This window comes from Choloepus didactylus, chromosome Y (genome assembly GCF_015220235.1).
Source record: "Choloepus didactylus isolate mChoDid1 chromosome Y, mChoDid1.pri, whole genome shotgun sequence".
Taxonomy (NCBI): domain Eukaryota; kingdom Metazoa; phylum Chordata; class Mammalia; order Pilosa; family Megalonychidae; genus Choloepus; species Choloepus didactylus.
The window spans coordinates 6,850,081-6,869,841 of NC_051335.1; the positions used below are offsets into that span (position 1 = coordinate 6,850,081).

At 38.7% G+C, this 19,761-nt stretch overlaps 3 protein-coding genes across 3 annotated transcripts in view; 2 read left to right on the top strand and 1 right to left on the bottom strand.

The window, feature by feature from the left end:
- Window positions 1–19,761, top strand: part of SLC9A6 (solute carrier family 9 member A6) — a 104,920-nt gene that overhangs the window by 60,128 nt on the left and 25,031 nt on the right. Inside the window, exon 13 of the mRNA XM_037822783.1 lies at window positions 4,359–4,389. Coding sequence (XP_037678711.1) covers window positions 4,359–4,389 — 31 coding nt within the window. The remainder of the gene's footprint in view (window positions 1–4,358; window positions 4,390–19,761) is intronic.
- Window positions 272–1,852, top strand: LOC119524148 (cytochrome b-c1 complex subunit 2, mitochondrial). Its single transcript, XM_037822781.1, has one exon. The coding sequence runs from the start codon at window positions 308–310 to the stop codon at window positions 1,667–1,669; it is 1,362 nt and encodes a 453-aa protein (XP_037678709.1). The 5' UTR covers window positions 272–307; the 3' UTR covers window positions 1,670–1,852.
- On the bottom strand, window positions 13,350–14,439 carry LOC119524149 (L-aminoadipate-semialdehyde dehydrogenase-phosphopantetheinyl transferase-like). Its single transcript, XM_037822782.1, has one exon. It carries the CDS (start codon window positions 14,388–14,390, stop codon window positions 13,461–13,463), a length of 930 nt encoding a protein of 309 aa, XP_037678710.1. The 5' UTR covers window positions 14,391–14,439; the 3' UTR covers window positions 13,350–13,460.

Below are 19,761 nucleotides of genomic sequence, written 5' to 3' on the forward strand. Positions count from 1 at the left end.
AAAAGCCCATGTAGCTGGAGTATGATTGAGGGGGAGGTAGAAAATGAGATGGGCAAGGTTAGCAGGGGCTTGATATTACAGGGCAGGCACCAGCAAACCTTTCCTGTAAAGGGCCAGATAGTAAATATTTTAGGCTTTGTGGGTCATATGGTCTCTGTTCCTTCTACCCAGCTCTATCACAAAACCAGCCATAAACAATACATAAATCAATTGGCTTGTCTGTGTTCCAACAAAACTTTATTTACAAAGACAGGTGATGGCTTTTTTTTAAGCCGGCAGTGACCGTGGGTCAGAAAAATCTTGAGCCATGAAGCTGCTAACCAGAGCTGGCTCCTTTTCGAGGTTTTATTCCCTCAAAGTTGCTCCCAAAGTTAAAGCCACAGCTGCCCCTCCCAGAGTGCCTCCACATCCTCAGGATCTTGAGTTTACCAGATTACCAAATGGCTTAGTGATTGCGTCTCTGGAAAACTATGCTCCTACATCAAGAATTGGGTTGTTCATTAAAGCAGGCAGTAGATATGAGGACTCCAACAATTTGGGAACGTCTCATTTGCTGCGTCTTTCATCCAGTTTGACTACAAAAGGTGCTTCATCTTTCAAGATAACCCGTGGAATTGAAGCAGTTGGTGGTAAATTAAGTGTGACTGCAACAAGGGAAAACCTGGCTTACACTGTAGAATGCCGGCGGGATGATACTGAGATTCTCATGGAGCTCCTGCTCAATGTCGCCACAGCACCAGAATTTCGTCATTGGGAAGTCTCTGCCCTTCAGCCTCAGCTGAAAATTGACAAAGCTGTGGCTTTGCAGAATCCACAAGCTTGTATCATTGAAAATTTACATGCTGCAGCTTACCAGAATGCCTTGGCTAATTCCTTATATTGTCCTGATTATAGGATTGGAAAAGTGACACCAGAAGAGTTACATTACTATGTTCAGAACTATTTTACAAGTGCAAGAATGGCTTTGATTGGACTTGGTGTGAGTCATCCTGTTCTAAAGCAAGTTGCTGAACAGTTTCTCAACATGAGGGGTGGGCTTGGTTTAGCTGGCGCAAAGGCCAGGTACCGTGGAGGTGATATTCGAGAACAGAATGGAGACAGTCTTGTCCATGCTGCTCTTGTAGCAGAAAGTTCTGCCATAGGAAGTACAGAAGCCAATGCATTTAGTGTTCTCCAGCACGTCCTTGGTGCTGGACCACATGTCAAGAGGGGCAGCAACTCCACCAGCTCTTTATACCAGGCTGTTGCCAAGGGAGTTAACCAGCCATTTGACGTTTCTGCTTTTAATGCCAGTTATTCGGATTCCGGACTGTTTGGGATTTATACTGTCTCGCAGGCTGCAGCTGCTGGAGATGTTATCAAGGCCGCCTATAACCAAGTAAAATCAGTTGCGCAGGGAAACCTTTCCAGTACAGATGTCCAGGTTGCCAAGAACAAGCTGAAAGCTGGATATCTAATGTCGGTAGAGTCTTCTGAAGGTTTCCTGGATGAAGTCGGGTCCCAGGCTCTAGTTGCTGGTTCATATGTACCACCAACCACAGTCCTTCAGCAGATTGACTCGGTGGCTGCCACTGATATCATAAATGCAGCAAAGAAGTTTGTTTCTGGCAAGAAGTCAATGGCAGCAAGTGGAAATTTGGGGCATACACCTTTTGTTGACGAGTTGTAATACTGAAGTACATATTACAGGAGAAAGCTGAACATTTTCTCAATCCAGAGCAGCAAACACTTGAAAGTTAAAAGTCTCTAATAAAACATTTATCTTTTTTTCTCAATGAGGTGAGCTATCTTAGAATAGAAATGCAGATAATTACTCCCAGCTGACCTAAAGTAAATAAAATATTCTCTTTAAGTGTTAAAAAAAAAAAAAAAAAAAAAAAAAGACAGGTGATGCACCAGATTTGGCCTGTGGGCCATCATTTGCGGACCTCTACTATAGGGTCTTGTAGGACATATGTAGGGAGTTTTGATTTTCAAGTACAATTGAAAATCTTGGGGGATTTTTAAGCAAGGGAGTGGCACGATCTAATTTACAGTGTAAAAGAGTCACTCTAGCTGTTGTTTAGACAATGGATCCTCACAGAGTTAGAGCCAATCAGCTGGTCCTGCTTCCTTTCACATGCTTAGTGACATTCACATGTGGCTCCCTGTCATTTACTGAACATACTTGGCACTTCTCCATCACTGAGCCTTTGCTCGTACTGTTCCCTCTACCTGGAAGTCTGTTTCCCTCCCAGTAAATGACTCAACTCAACCATCTCCTCCTTTTTACCCCATTCTTTTTTGTTGGAACCACTCTTCTGTTTGCTTAACAAACTGTGTATCTCTGTTATAGTATTTATTTAATTCAGCCTTGTAATAGTAATAATACAATAGCTACCACTTTAGTGCATGTTCATGGGGTATCAAACACTGCTAAAATCTTCAGATACATTTTCTCATTTAATCCTTGCAGCAACTCTGTGTGGTGGATATTAGTACCAATTTTCCAGGGGACAAAATGTTCGTAGGGCGGCATAATTTGACTACATTCACACAGCTAGAAAGCAGCCAAGTCCAAACTTGAAACCAGCTCTCCCTCATTGCAAAGCCCCTAGGGATTACGCTATGGTTGTGTTGGTCTCGCCCACTAGTCTGTGAGCTCCTTGAGGGCAGGGGCCGTGCCTAATTCATGTCTATGCCTTGTGCCTAGTACAGTGCCTGACAAATAATAGGTGCTCTATAAATGTTTATTATATTGAATTGGCTTCAGATATGTGCAATCTAAGAATATTACCAATGTGCTATCTTCAAGACCACTAGATGTCACTTCAGCTGTATAAATGTGGTTAAAATTTACTATGACTAAGAAGGTATTAAACGGCTTCTGGCAGTTTCAGCAAAGAAATGAGTCCTTGGATTATGAATCTGGTCATGGACATCTGTTTTCAAGTAGTTGACCATGATTCACTTGCCTTCCACGTAAGGTTTTGCATCATTTTCTTCCCTTTAGTGTTATTCGTATTCTGGGATGCTACTGCTACAGCTTCTCACACTGCTATTTTTTTCTGTGTTGTCTGTAGTAGTTAGCTTAATTGATAAACATTTGAGCACCTATTGTGTGTCAGGTACTGTGCTAGATTCTGGGGATACAGAGATGAGTTGAGACATGGCCTTTATCCTCAAGGAACTCACAGTCTATTTGGGGAGACTGACAGGTAAATAACTATAATCTACTGTGCTAAGTATTAGAGGAATCTACAAAGTGCTGCAAAAGCACAAAGAAATGATTCTGCCTGAGGGGGACATAGAATGGTAAATTTGGAACTTGAAAAGCAAGTAGAAAATATGAGGGAAAGTACATTTCAGACAGAGGGAACAGCACGAGCGAAGGCATGGAGACTTGGGAAAGGACACGGATTTGGGGAGAGGAGTAGTTGGGGATGGCTAGTGGAGGGTATGTAGAGGACAGTGATGGGACATAAGGGTGCAAAGGTAGGTTCTAGTCTGTAGAGAGCTTGAATGCCACACAAAGGACTTTAGACTTGACCTGGGTTGCAAGCTGCTTTTGGAGTCTTTTGTCGAGGTCGTTAACCCAGTGAGTTCTATGCTTTAGAAGCTAACTCTAAGAGAGAGCCCTGACAACTGGAAAACCTTACAGCCAGTGGCTACAGACTCCATGAGTCAGCACGAGGGCTCGAGCTTGAGCACTTGGGATGGAGACAAGGGAAGACCTGAGAGTTTAGAGGAAAAAAACCAACAGAATTCGCAGGCATTCTTGTTTGGGGGGCAGAGAGGAGTCAACATGAACTTCTTTATAATGAAGCTGTTCCCAGGATACAGAAAGCAGGGATTTAAAGCAGGTATAAAAAAGAATTATGAAGAATCAAGGCTGATGTCTATCCATTAGCCTGTGAAAAAAACCTGTAATTGGATGCTTTTTTCAGTCATTGTAACAATGTTGCCATGAGAGGAGAGATCCAAACACAGGCAACTCCCTCCCGGAATTGCATTGTGCCAGCCTTGTGTTTCAAATAGCTACCTAGTACTACTTACTTATTCAGCAACTGGGGCAGCGTTGCTTTCCTGGCTCTGCTTATAGTGGATGTACATTCAGAGAAGGAAATGTTGTTTTTCTGACACTGGTAAGTGGGATTGCAGGAAGAGAATCATTAGTATACCTTGTTAGACTTAGAATCCAAGCTGCCATTTAAGAAAGTGTCAGGAGCCAAAAATCGACGTCAACAACTGTAGGGAAGCAAGAAAACAACCATTCCAAGCTTCGTGTTAAGAAAACAAGTCGCCTGTCATTGCACATATGTAAATAGACCTTTTTTTTTGCTTCAAAATCTTATTTGCCTTTTGTGTTTCTTCTTTAGGGTTGGTGTTGATTCAGACCAAGAACATTTGGTAAATATGTATTTGTGTTGTCTCTGGCATTTCTGTCGAATGTGCAGTCATTTGGAAAGGAAACAACCAACTGTAGACTTCAATTCACCATGATTTAGATCCTGCCCCATTTGCCTCAGCTTTGAACTGACATAATATCTGGCTTGTCTCACTGCTTGATAGAGACAAAACCAAATTTTAGGCAGCGTGTAGTTATCAAGGGTGACAGTTTTCCAAATCTGTGGGCCCTAGTGGGCTTTTGCCACCGAGGAGAGCAGTCTCTTAAGTGCTCCTGGGTTTTCAAGTGACTGCTCTGGCACGGGGAGCCTTTTTTCCACTTGGGTTTGCGCATGAAAGCTTGTCTCTGATGTAAGTCCCACTCCAGCTGCTCTTCCTGTGTAACTTTCAAATTGGATGACCAGCAGCTGCCCTTGAGAACTAACTGCCTAGAAACTGTTGAATCTCCAACCAGAATTCCCTGCCTGTTAAAGAGAATACACTTTCTTACCCTGTGCCTTAGCCTTGTCCAGATTTACTTGCTTATTTCCATGTGTCATTTCCTCCACTGTTCCTATGAACCTGAGACTGTTGAATGAATACAGTGTAACTTGGTTCCCTCTGTAGACTGATCACCTTTTTCTGGTATTTTCCATCAGTTTTTAATATTTTCTGAGCACCACTGAATACATGACTCTATTGGATATTATTTATAATGACTTGTATGAGAAATCACTGCAATTGGGTTTTGAAGGTGGGAAGCATCTCAGGGTAGCATTTGGTTTCAAAACACAGTTATTTTTCTTGTCTGAAACAAGCCCTGGTATATTTGTCTGCCGGATGTGATTAAAAAAACACACATACACACATGTTTATCAGGTTCATTTCCTAAATGCTAATTTTGTTAGCTGGTGAGTGATGAGTTTGTATGTGATATAGTAAGTACTTGCCCCGTTTTGTGGTCAGAACCTTAAAATATAATTCCATGGACTTAAAATACTTGTACAGACGAGGCTGGATAAATTTCCGTGATGCCAAGCTGCTGGGGCAGTCTTCAAGGTATAATAGCTCCTCAGTGCCTCCACCCCTGTGTCAAAACAAGAATAAAGTTATCACACAGCTCACAGGACAGATGCTTGATTACTATCTGCATAAGTCTCTACCTGCTTTGTCACCTCTGTTACCACAGGGGAGAAATGGAAATGAAGTGACAGGGAGAGAGCCAGTTAGGTGAGTACCAGTTGTGACAGGCAGAAAAAAATGATCACTTTCCCTTTGCCCTCAAAACACCAGGGATGTCTTAGTTATATTGTTTACCCAGTATTTTGAGTGTCCATTAGGAAGCACAGAGGAAAATTATAGTAAGTATGGGGGGAGAAGGGGAGTTGGGTGCACCGGAGGGTGTGTGGTGAAGGGGTGGTGGTGAGATGTAAAGTTGAATCAAGAGAGATTTTTTACCTTGTGACTGACACTCCCTTTTTCCAGTGTATGGACAGATAAGTAATAAAATAAAGACAAAAATATATAAATAATAGGGGGGGTAAGGGCTATGGGATGTTTTAGGTGTTCTTTTTAATTTTTTTTTCTTTATTTTGGAGTAATGAAAATGTTCTAAAATTGTGGCGATGAATGCACAACTATGTGATGATACTGTGAACCATTGATTATATACTTTGGATGGATTATCTGGTGTGTGAATAAATCTCAGTAAAATTGCATTTTTCAAACAGAGATTTTTTTTTTGCTCTTAAAGAAGCAGGGATACCCAAATGTACGCCTAAGGTTTTTAGGTCCTTCTGAGCCCATATAGTGTAATCTCAAATGTTTTTATATTGTGTATGTTTTGGTACATGTTGAGGGGGATATTAATTTATTTTGAGGGTCAGGAAGAACAGGAGGAGAGGAACCAAAAGCCAGAATTCAACACTGCTCTTAGGAAATCATGGAACCATGGAACATTATATCTATTGAACCCTCACTTTTTTTTTTTACCTTTTTTGTTGTAGTAACTTTTTTTTTCTTGATTAATTCTTTAATTTTAATATAAGCACTTAACAATTTTAAAAGAATAAGTTCTATTTTAAAAAGACTCAAACTTACTATTTAATCGAGGAACTCAAATTGCCCTTGCCCCCGAAAAATATCACTCCCTGCAGTTCACAGTTTGTTTCACTCTTTTAAATGTTAAGCACAAATAATGGCAGAATTGAAATAACTCAATTTCTGTTTCTTCCTCTTTACAATCACTGTGCTCTCATTGTTTATTTTGAATCTACTGTTTAAATGCAGAAATATGCAATATCACAAGAGCTGGAGATACAGACTGTGCCCTAAGTGAGCTCAAATGATTCTGAACTGTTTGGTCCTTACTCTCAAAGCAAACCAAGTCTACGTATGTCAGGGGCCCTGAGGTTCTCCAAATTCTTCCTTACAGAATACAATGTTTATTAAAGGATAAGTAATAAAAATGTGCTAATTTGAAACTTCCATGTATATTATTTTTTTATGCATTGTGCAGATTGTACAGTCCTGGTTTTGATTTTTTTTTAATCTTCATTTTATTGAGATATAGTCACATACCACGCAGTCATACAAAACAAATCGTACTTTCGATTGTTTACAGTACCATTACATAGTGGTACATTCATCACCCAAATCAATCCCTGGCACCTTCATTAGCACATAAACAAAAATAACAAGAATAATAATTAGAGTGAAAAAGAGCAATTGGAGTAAAAAAGAATACTGGGTACCTTTGTTTGTTTCCTTCCCCTATTTTTCTACTCATCCATCCATAAACTAGACAAAGTGGAGTGTGGTCCTTATGGCTTTCCCAATCCCATTGTCACCCCTCATAAGCTACATTTTTATACAACTGTCTTCGAGATTCATGGGTTCTGGGTTGTAGTTTGATAGTTTCAGGTATTCACCACCAGCTACCCCAATTCTTTAGAACCTAAAAAGGGTTGTCTAAAGTGTGCATAAGAGTGCCCACCAGAGTGACCTCTCGGCTCCTTTTGGAATCTCTCTGCCACTGAAGCTTATTTAATTTCCTTTCACATCCCCCTTTTGGTCAAGAAGATGTTCTCCGTCCCACGATGCCAGGTCTACATTCCTCCCCGGGAGTCGTATTCCACGTTGCCAGGGAGATTCACTCCCCTGGGTGTCTGATCCCACGTAGGGGGGAGGGCAGTGATTTCACCTTTCAAGTTGGCTTAGCTAGAGAGACAGGGCCACATCTGAGCAACAAAGAGGCATTCGGGAGGAGGCTCTTAGGCACAACCATAGGGAGGCCTAGCCTCTCCTTTGCAGCAACCGTCTTCCCAAGGGTAAATCCTATGGTAGAGGGCTCAACCCATCAAACTGTAGTAACTTTTATATACATGAAGCAATTTGGGCCCAGAGAGGGAAAGGGACTTGCCCAAACTAGTTTATGTCAGAGCCAGGACTCTTGCCTAAGTGCCCAACTCCTGACTGACCACATCATGTTACAGAAAAGGGCACACTGTTTCTGGAAGCTATTTTTGAAGATGCCTGCTGGCTATGTTAGTTTTTCCTCCTAGCCTGTCAGGTTACCATGGAATTTCCCTACTTGCTTTCATTTTGTTGGTGTGCTAAGAACATAGTAGCAACTTTGAAAATGCCGGTTACTTTTGGAATTCATGACAATTCACAAAGATAGGGATGTTGACGTGACGTTTTATATTTAAAGTGTTGTTCACATGAGGAGTATAGGTCTTTCAGATTTAGGGGTGAATTATCCCACACTGATTTTTTTTTTTAATTCAGTTTTATTGATATATATTCACAAACCATACAGTCATCCATGGTATACAATCAACTGTTCACAGTATGATCATATAGTTATGCGTTCATCACCACAATATATTTCTGAACATTTTCCTTACATCAGAAAGAATCAGAATAAGAATAAAAAATAAAAGTGAAGAGAATACCCAAACCACCCCCCCGTCCCACCCTATTTGTCATTTAGTTTTTACTCCCATTTTTCTACTGATTTTTTTTTCAGTTTTTTAACTTTTGTTTATCAAAAAATTAAAAACAAACAGGCAAACAACAACCAAAAAAAACCCCACAACATTTCAAACAAAGCAATGGATTAAGGAAAACAAATAACCTAAAATAACTACTTTGCTTCCAATATGTTCCTCCCATACCCCAAGAAAATTAATAAACCATGTCCAAACAGAGGAGTAAGAAAAACAAATAATCTAAAATAACTACATTGCTTCCAACATGTTCCTACCATACCCCAAGAAAATTAACAACCCCTAAGAAAACAAAGGAATAAGAGAAAAAAAAAAACCTAAAATAACTCTATTGCTTCCAACATGATCTTCCTATATCCAAGAAAGTTTACAAACCATAATCATTCCTGAGCATTCCCATAACATTGAGATTACCCTCCATAGTTTTATCTGTTCTTATTAGATTATCATTCCCCCTCCACTAATTGGTATCTCTAGGTCCCCTACATTCTACAGTATAAAACATTGTACATTTTTCACAGAATTCACATTAGTGGTAACATACAGTATCTCTGTTTTTGTGCCTGGCTTATTTTGCTCAGCATTATGTCTTTTTTTTTTTATCTTCATTTTATTGAGATATATTCATATACCACGCAGTCATACAAAACAAATCGTACTTTCGATTGTTCACAGTACCATTACATAGTTGTACATTCATCACCCAAATCAATCCCTGACACCTTCATTAGCACACACACAAGAATAACAAGAATAATAATTAGAGTGAAAAAGAGCAATTGAAGTAAAAAAGAACACTGGGTACCTTTGTCTGTTTGTTTCCTTCCCCTATTTTTCTTTTTCTTTTTTGTTTTTTAATTCAGTTTTATTGAAATATATTCACAAACCATACATTCATCCATGGTATACAATCAACTGTTCACAGTATGATCATATAGTTATGCGTTCATCACCACAATCTATTTCTGAACATTTTCCTTACATCAGAAAGAATCAGAATAAGAATAAAAAATAAAAGTGAAAAGAGAATACCCAAACCATCCCCCCATCCCACCCTATTTGTCATTTAGTTTTTACTCCCATTTTTCTACTGATTTTTTTTCAATTTTTTAACTTTGTTTATCAGAAAATTAAAAACAAACAGGCAAACATCAACCAAAAAAACCCCACAACATTTCAAACAAAGCAATGGATTAAGGAAAACAAATAAGCTAAAATAACTGCTTTGCTTCCAATATGTTCCTACCATACCCCAAGAAAATTAATAAACCATGTCCAAACAGAGGAGTAAGAAAAACAAATAATCTAAAATAACTACATTGCTTCCAACATGTTCCTTCCATACCCCAAGAAAATTAACAACCCCTAAGAAAACAAAGGAATAAGAGGAAAAAAACCTAAAATAACTCTATTGCTTCCAACATGATCTTACTATATCCAAGAAAGTTTACAAACCATAATCATAATCATAATCTGTTCTTATTAGATTATCATTCCCCCTCCACTAATTGGTATCTCTAGGTCCCCTACATTCTACAGTATAAAACATTGTACATTTTTCACAGAATTCACATTAGTGGTAACATACAATATCTCTCTTTTTGTGCCTGGCTTATTTTGCTCAGCATTATGTCTTTTTTTTTTAATTTTTAATTTTTTTTTAATCTTCATTTTATTGAGATATATTCATATACCACGCAGTCATACAAAACAAATCGTACTTTCGATTGTTCACAGTACCATTACATAGTTGTACATTCATCACCCAAATCAATCCCTGACACCTTCATTAGCACACACACAAGAATAACAAGAATAATAATTAGAGTGAAAAAGAGCAATTGAAGTAAAAAAGAACACTGGGTACCTTTGTCTGTTTGTTTCCTTCCCCTATTTTTCTTTTTCTTTTTTGTTTTTTAATTCAGTTTTATTGAAATATATTCACAAACCATACATTCATCCATGGTATACAATCAACTGTTCACAGTATGATCATATAGTTATGCGTTCATCACCACAATCTATTTCTGAACATTTTCCTTACATCAGAAAGAATCAGAATAAGAATAAAAAATAAAAGTGAAAAGAGAATACCCAAACCATCCCCCCATCCCACCCTATTTGTCATTTAGTTTTTACTCCCATTTTTCTACTGATTTTTTTTCAATTTTTTAACTTTGTTTATCAGAAAATTAAAAACAAACAGGCAAACATCAACCAAAAAAACCCCACAACATTTCAAACAAAGCAATGGATTAAGGAAAACAAATAAGCTAAAATAACTGCTTTGCTTCCAATATGTTCCTACCATACCCCAAGAAAATTAATAAACCATGTCCAAACAGAGGAGTAAGAAAAACAAATAATCTAAAATAACTACATTGCTTCCAACATGTTCCTTCCATACCCCAAGAAAATTAACAACCCCTAAGAAAACAAAGGAATAAGAGGAAAAAAACCTAAAATAACTCTATTGCTTCCAACATGATCTTACTATATCCAAGAAAGTTTACAAACCATAATCATAATCATAATCTGTTCTTATTAGATTATCATTCCCCCTCCACTAATTGGTATCTCTAGGTCCCCTACATTCTACAGTATAAAACATTGTACATTTTTCACAGAATTCACATTAGTGGTAACATACAATATCTCTCTTTTTGTGCCTGGCTTATTTTGCTCAGCATTATGTCTTTTTTTTTTAATTTTTAATTTTTTTTTAATCTTCATTTTATTGAGATATATTCATATACCACGCAGTCATACAAAACAAATCGTACTTTCGATTGTTCACAGTACCATTACATAGTTGTACATTCATCACCCAAATCAATCCCTGACACCTTCATTAGCACACACACAAGAATAACAAGAATAATAATTAGAGTGAAAAAGAGCAATTGAAGTAAAAAAGAACACTGGGTACCTTTGTCTGTTTGTTTCCTTCCCCTATTTTTCTACTCATCCATCCATAAACTAGACAAAGTGGAGTGTGGTCCTTATGGCTTTCCCAATCCCCTTGTCACCCCTCATAAGCTACATTTTTATACAACTGTCTTCGAGATTCATGGGTTCTGGGTTGTAGTTTGATAGTTTCAGGTATCCACCACCAGCTACCCCAATTCTTTAGAACCTAAAAAGGGTTGTCTAAACTGTGCGTAAGAGTGCCCACCAGAGTGACCTCTCGGCTCCTTTTGTTTTTTTTTTTTTTTTTTTTTTTTTTTTTTTTCATAAAAATTCCATAATAAATGTTAATAGTTTTATTATTATAATGACAAGACAGATGATTTTTCATATTACCATTACATTCATTTTAGGGATAACAATACTTCCTCTATTATAAATGCTACTTGACTTTTTTATAACACGTTATTTACTTTGCCTAAGATATTTGGGCATGCTTAATAAAATAATAAAAAAATTATAAAACATTCCAATTAATTCTTTTACTAAGTAAGGTATCTAATTTTATACAATTTACACACAACCTTTAATTTCAGTAGTAAAAAAAAAATGAAATTATATCACTTCTTGGTATTTAACAGTAACAAGACTTTAACTCCCCAAGACATGCACTACAACCATATAATAGATTTTTCATCAATATGATGGTCTTGGCATCTTAAATACTATGTTCCCATTTTAAATTAAGATCTATTTGCTAAAATAAACACAGGCAAAGACAATGAACAGGCAGTTCATAAAAAAGAAATACAAACAGCCATTAACATTGATATATCAACTCATTAGTAATGAAAGAGATACAAATTAAATAAGATACCATTTTTCACACTGTTAAAAATGAAATATTAAAAAAACATAATTTGACAGTTGACAAGGGGGTAGGTAAGTGGCAATGGGCACACACATACTACTATCTGGTCAGGTAAGTTGTACAGCCTTTCTGGAGAGCAATTTGACAATATCAAAGCTCTAAAATTGTTTAGTCCTCTGAACTAGTCATTCCACTTCTATAAAGTTTTTTAAGGACATGATTAAGCCTAGACCTCAAAATGTGACTACAAGGATATTCATTACACCATTTGCCTAGATTAGTAACAGCAATCAAAATGTTTAACACAGAGGAAAGAGCGAGTAAACCGTGGCATACCTTCTTTACGGCAAGCAGTGGGCTTCCTCTTATGCCATTCTCCCACCTCCACCTCATCTTCTTCCTGACCAGCAGAGTTCACTTTCCACACAGAAACTAATAATGCTAGATACTGGCTTTCCATGATCTGAGTCAAAGGAAACTGAAGGGAAACCTGTGAGCATCTGTGAAAAATCTTCCTCACTGATAAAAACTGAGATGTGAAAGGAGAAATGGCCCTTCCTGACTTTTGGATGTGATTGTATGAGGGTGTAAAGTTGAAAGTTACCACAGGAGCTCTTGTGACCATGAGGGGAACAATCCTAAGGCAAAAATCAATAAAATGAGGATGGCAGAGCCAAAAAAAAAAAAAAACCCTCAATGACATCTCTGAGCTGTGTGTTATACGATAATATATGTCCTTGGTTGAAGTCAATTACATTTGGACATTGTATCCTCTTGCAAAAAGCATCTGAACAGATACAGTCATACACAATACAGTACTTTGGAGTCACTAAAAGTTATGCCACAGAGGTATATTTATTAACAGTAGATGCGCTGGTAAGTGAAAAAAATTACAAAAAAATGTATATCCTCATTTGTTTTTAACGAATGTTTCATTGGATTCATTGCCAAGAAAAGTCTAGAAGGATATACACCAAGGTTTTAGGAGTAGCTATCTCTGAAACAAAGGATTTAAATGCTTCCTTTTTGCATATTTGCATTTTCTATTTTTTTTCTACAATGAGCATGTAGTACTTTAAAATTCTGCTACCTTTCTTTATTTCTTCTGTCAATTCAATGCAATTTTGGTGAAAAAGACGTCAATATAGTCTAGTGAACTACTGTGAACCAGAATTTTTTGCTTTCTTTACTAGGAATTTTTTTTTTTACTGTTTTGTGAAATAAAATTTGATACTATCGAGCATTTATTTTTCAGTGAAAATGGGAAATTACAAACAGTTTTCATTTTCCTTACTTAAGGAACCATATCATGACTTTGTACCATTTCTCATTGGAATTTCTTCCGTGAAGCAAAAACAGTCCCAAAATGAAGGATCTTCAGGTGTCATAGGAACAGCAGATGCTATTAAATCATTAAAGGTCAGAATAGTAAACTGCCTTTGGGTCGGTTTAGAATCATCTTGAGATGGAACATCCTGATGTCTAGATCCATCGGGCTTCCTAAGAGCTACTGCAACAAAATGGTGCTCATCTATTTTGCTTTCCTCAAATGCCCATTCTTTTTCTTCCTCCCCATCCAGGAACAAGCGTGTTTCTTTATAAACTTGGCCTATATCCAGGTTTAATGGTGATATATCAAATTCAAGCCGCTGTAATTCAAATCCTAGTCCAACGCCAATGGCTTTTATGAAGCTTTCTTTCAGTGCCCAATTCCTATAAAACATATCCAGCTGAGTCCATCCGTCCTTAAAGCTTCTGATTGTTTCCCATTCTTTGTTGGTAAACTTTCTTTTCATAATATGAAAGAACTCTGGAATTGAACCACGACCTGGAAAACTAGTTTTCATTATATCAATTCCAACTTGTAGTTCAGGTTCAGCAGCAAGTACAGCATAGTCTCCTTGATGAGAGATGTTAAAGTTGAAATTGGGATAAGGATTCAATGAGTCCTTTGCAAGAACTGGTTTTCCTTTTGCAGTTCTTTGCAAACGAATGTTATTCCAAGGGATATTCAATTTCTCTGCAACTAATTTCCTTATCATCAGACGACCAGCCATGGCTGCCTTAGCGTCCCGGGCAAAGACGAACTGGCCAATGCGCTCCTTCTCCTCGGGCTGGATCGATCGCACCGCCAGCAGCCATTCGGCTCGGCTCGGCAGCCAAGTGCCGCAGGAAAAGGCCCAGCGCACACCCTCCATTGCTGGCACCAAGCAGAACCGCTTGGCGGGGTAAACCATACACTGAAAACCAACGTCGCCGCCACCTAGAGCCTGAGATGGCGCGGACGCTAGCCTCTCGGCTCCTTTTGGATTCTCTCTGCCACTGAAGCTTATTTCATTTCCTTTCACATCCCCCTTTTGGTCAAGAAGATGTTCTCCGTCCCACGATGCCAGGTCTACATTCCTCCCCGGGAGTCGTATTCCACGTTGCCAGGGAGATTCACTCCCCTGGGTGTCTGATCCCACGTAGGGGGGAGGGCAGTGATTTCACCTTTCAAGTTAGCTTAGCTAGAGAGACAGGGCCACATCTGAGCAACAAAGAGGCATTCGGGAGGAGGCTCTTAGGCACAACCATAGGGAGGCCTAGCCTCTCCTTTGCAGCAACCGTCTTCCCAAGGGTAAAACCTGTGGTAGAGGGCTCAACCCATCAAACCACCAGTCCCCTATGTCTGTGGTCATGTTAGCAACCATGGAGGTGTGGTAGGCGAATACCCCTGCATTCTCCACAGGCTCCTCAAGGGGGCACTGCATCTTTTTTTTTTCCTTGTTTTTTTTTTTTTTTTCACTTTCCCTTCTTTTTTAAATCAACTGTATGAAAAAAAAGTTAAAAAGAAAGCAAACATACAATAAAAGAACATTTTAAAGAGACCATAACAAGGGAGTAAGAAAAAGACAACTAACCTAGGATAACTGCTTAACTTCCAACATGTTCCTACTGTACCCCAAGAAAGTTACCTAATATAGCAACATTTCTGTGAACTTGCTCCTACTATATCCATCAGAAATTAACAGACCATAGTCATTCCTGGGCATCCCCAGAACATTAAATAGTTTATCTGTTCTTCTTGGATTATTGTTCCCCCTTCCTTAACTGCTCTCTATTGCTAGTTCCCCTACATTCTACATTATAAGCCATTTGTTTTATATTTTTCAAAGTTCACATTAGTGGTAGCATATAATATTTCTCTTTTTGTGCCTGGCTTATTTCGCTCAGCGTTATGTCTTCAAGGTTCATCCATGTTGTCATATGTTTCACGAGATCGTTCCTTCTTACTGCCGCGTAGTATTCCATCGTGTGTATATACCACATTTTATTTATCCACTCATCTGTTGAAGGACATTTGGGTTGTTTCCATCTTTTGGCAATTGTGAATAATGCTGCTATGAACATTGGCGTGCAGATATCTGTTCGTGTCACTGCTTTCCGATCTTCCGGGTATATACCGAGAAGTGCAATCGCTGGGTCGAATGGTAACTCTATATCTAGTTTTCTAAGGAGCTGCCAGACTGACTTCCAGAGTGGCTGAACCATTATACAGTCCCACCAACAGTGAATAAGAGTTCCAATTTCTCCACATCCCCTCCAGCATTTGTAGTTTCCTGTTTGTTTAATGGCAGCCATTCTAACCGGTGTTAGATGGTATCTCATTGTGGTCTTTTTTTTTTTTTTTTTTTTTGCATTTTTATTGAGATTGTTCAGATACCATACAATTATCCAAAGAACCAAAGTGTACAATCACTTGCCCCTGGGTACCCTCATACAGCTGTGCATCCATCACACTTAATTTTTGTTCAATTTTTAGAAACTTTTCATTACTCCAGACAAGAAATAAAGTGAAAGATGAAAAAAGAAAAAAAGAAAAGGAAACTCTAATCCTCCCCTATCCCTAACCAACCCCCCTCAATTGTTGACTCCTAGTATTGATATAGTACGTTTGTTACTGTTTATGAAAAAATGTTGAAATACTACTAACTGTAGTATATAGTTTGTAATAGGTATATAGTTCTTTCCTATATGCCCCTCTATTATTAACTTTTAATTGTATTGTCATACATTTGTTCTGGTTCATGAAGTGATTTCTAGTATTTGTACAGTTGATCATGGACATTACCCACCATAAAGAATCAGACAATACCACCAATGTCAAGTGTCTAACATGCCTCTCCTATCCCCCCCTCTTATCTGCATTTACCTTAGTATATCACCTTTGTTACATTAAAGGAAGCATAATACAATGATTCTATTAGTTACAGTCTCTAGTTTATGCTGATTGCATCCCTCCCCCAATGCCTCCCCATTTATAACACCTTGCAAGGTTGACATTTGCTTGTTCTCCCTCGTAAAAGAACATATTTGTACATTTTATCACAATTGTTGAATACTCTAGATTTCACCAAGTTACACAGTCCCAGTCATTATCTTTCCTCCTTTCTTGTGGTGTCTCACGTGCTCCCCATCTTCCTCTCTCAACCGTATTCATAGTTACCTTTGTTCAGTGTACTTACATTGTTGTGCTACCATCTCCCAAAATTGTGTTCCAAACCACACACTCCTGTCTTCTATCACCCTGTAGTGCTCCCTTTAGTATTTCCTGTAGGGCAGGTATCTTGTTCACAAAGTCTCTCATTGTCTGTTTGTCAGAAAATATTTTGAGCTCTCCCTCATATTTGAAGGACAGCTTTGCTGGATACAGGATTCTTGGTTGGTGGTTTTTCTCTTTCAGTATCTTAAACATATCACACCACTTCCTTCTTGCCTCCATGGTTTCTACTGAGAGATCCGCACATAGTCTTATTAAGCTTCCTTTGTATGTAATGGATTGCTTTTCTCTTGCTGCTTTCAGGATTCTCTCTTTGTCTTTGACATTTGATAATCTGATTATTAAGTGTCTTGGCGTAGGCCTATTCATATCTCTTCTGTTTGGAGTACGCTGCGCTTCTTGGATCTGTAATTTTATGTCTTTCTTAAGAGATGGGAAATTTTCATGAATTATTTCCTCTATTATTGCTTCTGCCCCCTTTCCCCTCTCTTCTCCTTCTGGGACACCAATGATACGTACATTATTGTACTTTGTTTCATCTTTGAGTTCCCGGAGACGTTGCTCATATTTTTTTCATTCTTTTCTCCATCTGCTCCTTTGTGTGTAGGCTTTCAGGTGTTTTGTTCTCCAGTTCCTGAGTGTTTTCTTCTGCCTCTTGAGATCTGTTGTTGTATGTTTCCATTGTGTCTTTCATCTCTTGTGTTGTGCCTTTCATTTCCATAGATTCTACCAGTAGGTTTTTTGAACTTTTGATTTCTGCCGTATACAGGTCCAGTGCTTCCTTTACAGCCTCTATCTCTTTTGCAATATCTTCTCTAAACTTTTTGAATTGATTTAGCATTAGTTGTTTAAATTCCTGTATCTCAGTTGAAGTGTACGTTTGTTCCTTTGACTGGGCCATAACTTTGTTTTTCTTAGTGTAGGTTGTAATTTTCTGTTGTCTAGTCATGGTTTCCTTGTTTATCCAAATCAGGTTTTCCCAGACCAGAACAGAGGGAAGAAATATTCAGTATCTGGTTTCCCTGCGGGTGTGTCTTAGAAAATTGCTCCACCCTTTGATGCCTCGGGTCACTGTGCTTTTCTGCCCAGCAGGTGACGCCTGTTAGCCTATAATTCTTGACTGGTGTGAGGTGGTGTGGCCGTGTTCCCCCAGGCTCTGGGGTCTGGTTCTGAATGGAAAGGGCCCCACCCCTTTCCTCCTAGAGAAGACAGAGCCCCCAGGTGGAGGTCATTAGCATTTCAATGGTCTCGCTCTCTGCTTATGGTGTCTCCACCCTTCCCCAAGTCACAGCCCTGGAAACTTAAAATGACTGGGGCTTTCTCCACTGAGCCAAAAAAGAAACAGATAGTCCCCTTCAGACCCAGTCAAGGCAACCCTCCGGCTCTCCAAGGTCAGTCATCACCCAAAGCCTCTGTCTGTTTTTTGGGGCTGCGTACCTGTAGTGAGCAGTTCACACTCGCTACTTAAAACCCCAGTTGGAGCTCAGCTGAGCTGTATTCGCTTGCTGGGAGAGAGCTTCTCTCTGGCACCACGAGGCTCCGCAGCTCGGGCTATGGGGGAGGGGGTCTCACGACCTGGTTCCACAGGTTTTACTTACAGATTTTATGCTGTGTTCTCGGGCATTCCTCCCAATTCAGGTTGGTGTATGATGAGTGGATGGTCTCGTTTGTCCCCCCGCAGTTATTCTGGATTATTTACTAGTTGTTTCTGGTTTTTTGTAGTTGTTCCAGGGGGACTACTTAGCTTCCACTCCTCTCTATGCCGCCATCTTGCCTCTGACTCCTCTCATTGTGGTCTTAATTTGCATCTCTCTAATAGCTAGTGAAGCTGAACATTTTTTCATGTGTTTCTTGGCCATTTGTATTTCCTCTTCAGAGAACTGTCTTTTCATATCTTTTGCCCATTTTATAATTGGGCTGGCTGTACTATTGTCATTGAATTGTAGGATTTCTTTGTATATGCAAGATATCAGTCTTTTGTCAGATACATGGTTTCCAAAAATTTTTTCCCATTGAGTTGGCTGCCTCTTTACCTTTTTGAGAAATTCCTTTGAGGTGCAGAAACTTCTAAGCTTGAGGAGTTCCCATTTATCTATTTTCTCTTTTGTTGCTTGTGCTTTGGGTGTAAAGTCTAGGAAGTGGCCGCCTAATACAAGGTCTTGAAGATGTTTTCCTACATTATCTTCTAGAAGTTTTATGGTACTTTCTTTTATATTGAGATCTTTGGTCCATTTTGAGTTAATTTTTGTGTAGGGGGTGAGGTAGGGGTCCTCTTTCATTCTTTTGGATATGGATATCCAACTCTCCCAGCCCCATTTGTTGAAAAGACCATTATGACTCAGTTCAGTGACTTTGGGGGCCTTATCAAAGATCAGTCGGCCATAGATCTGAGGGTCTATCTCCGAATTCTCAATTCGATTCCATTGATCTATATGTCTATCTTTGTGCCAGTACCATGCTGTTTTGGCAACTGTGGCTTCATAATAAGCTTCAAAGTCAGGGAGTGTAAGTCCTCCCACTTCGTTTTTCTTTTTTAGAGTGTCTTTAGCAATTCGAGGCATCTTCCCTTTCCAAATAAATTTGATAACTAGCTTTTCCAAGTCTGCAAAGTAGGTTGTTGGAATTTTGATTGGGATTGCATTGAATCTGTAGATGAGTTTGGGTAGAAGTGACATCTTAATGACATTTAGCCTTCCTATCCATGAACATGGAATATTTTTCCATCTTTTAAGGTCCCCTTCTATTTCTTTTAGTAGAGTTATGTAGTTTTCTTTGTATAGGTCTTTTACATCTTTGGTTAAGTTTATTCCTAGGTACTTGATTTTTTTAGTTGCTATTGAAAATGGTATCTTTTTCTTGAGTGTCTCTTCAGTTTGTTCATTTCTAGCATATAGAAACATTACTGACTTATGTGCATTAACCTTGTGTCCCGCTACTTTGCTAAATTTGTTTATTATGCTCTAGTAGGTGTATCGTCGATTTCTCAGGGTTTTCTAGATATAAGATCATATCATCTGCAAACAATGACAGTTTTACTTCTTCTTTTCCAATTTGGATGCCTTTTATTT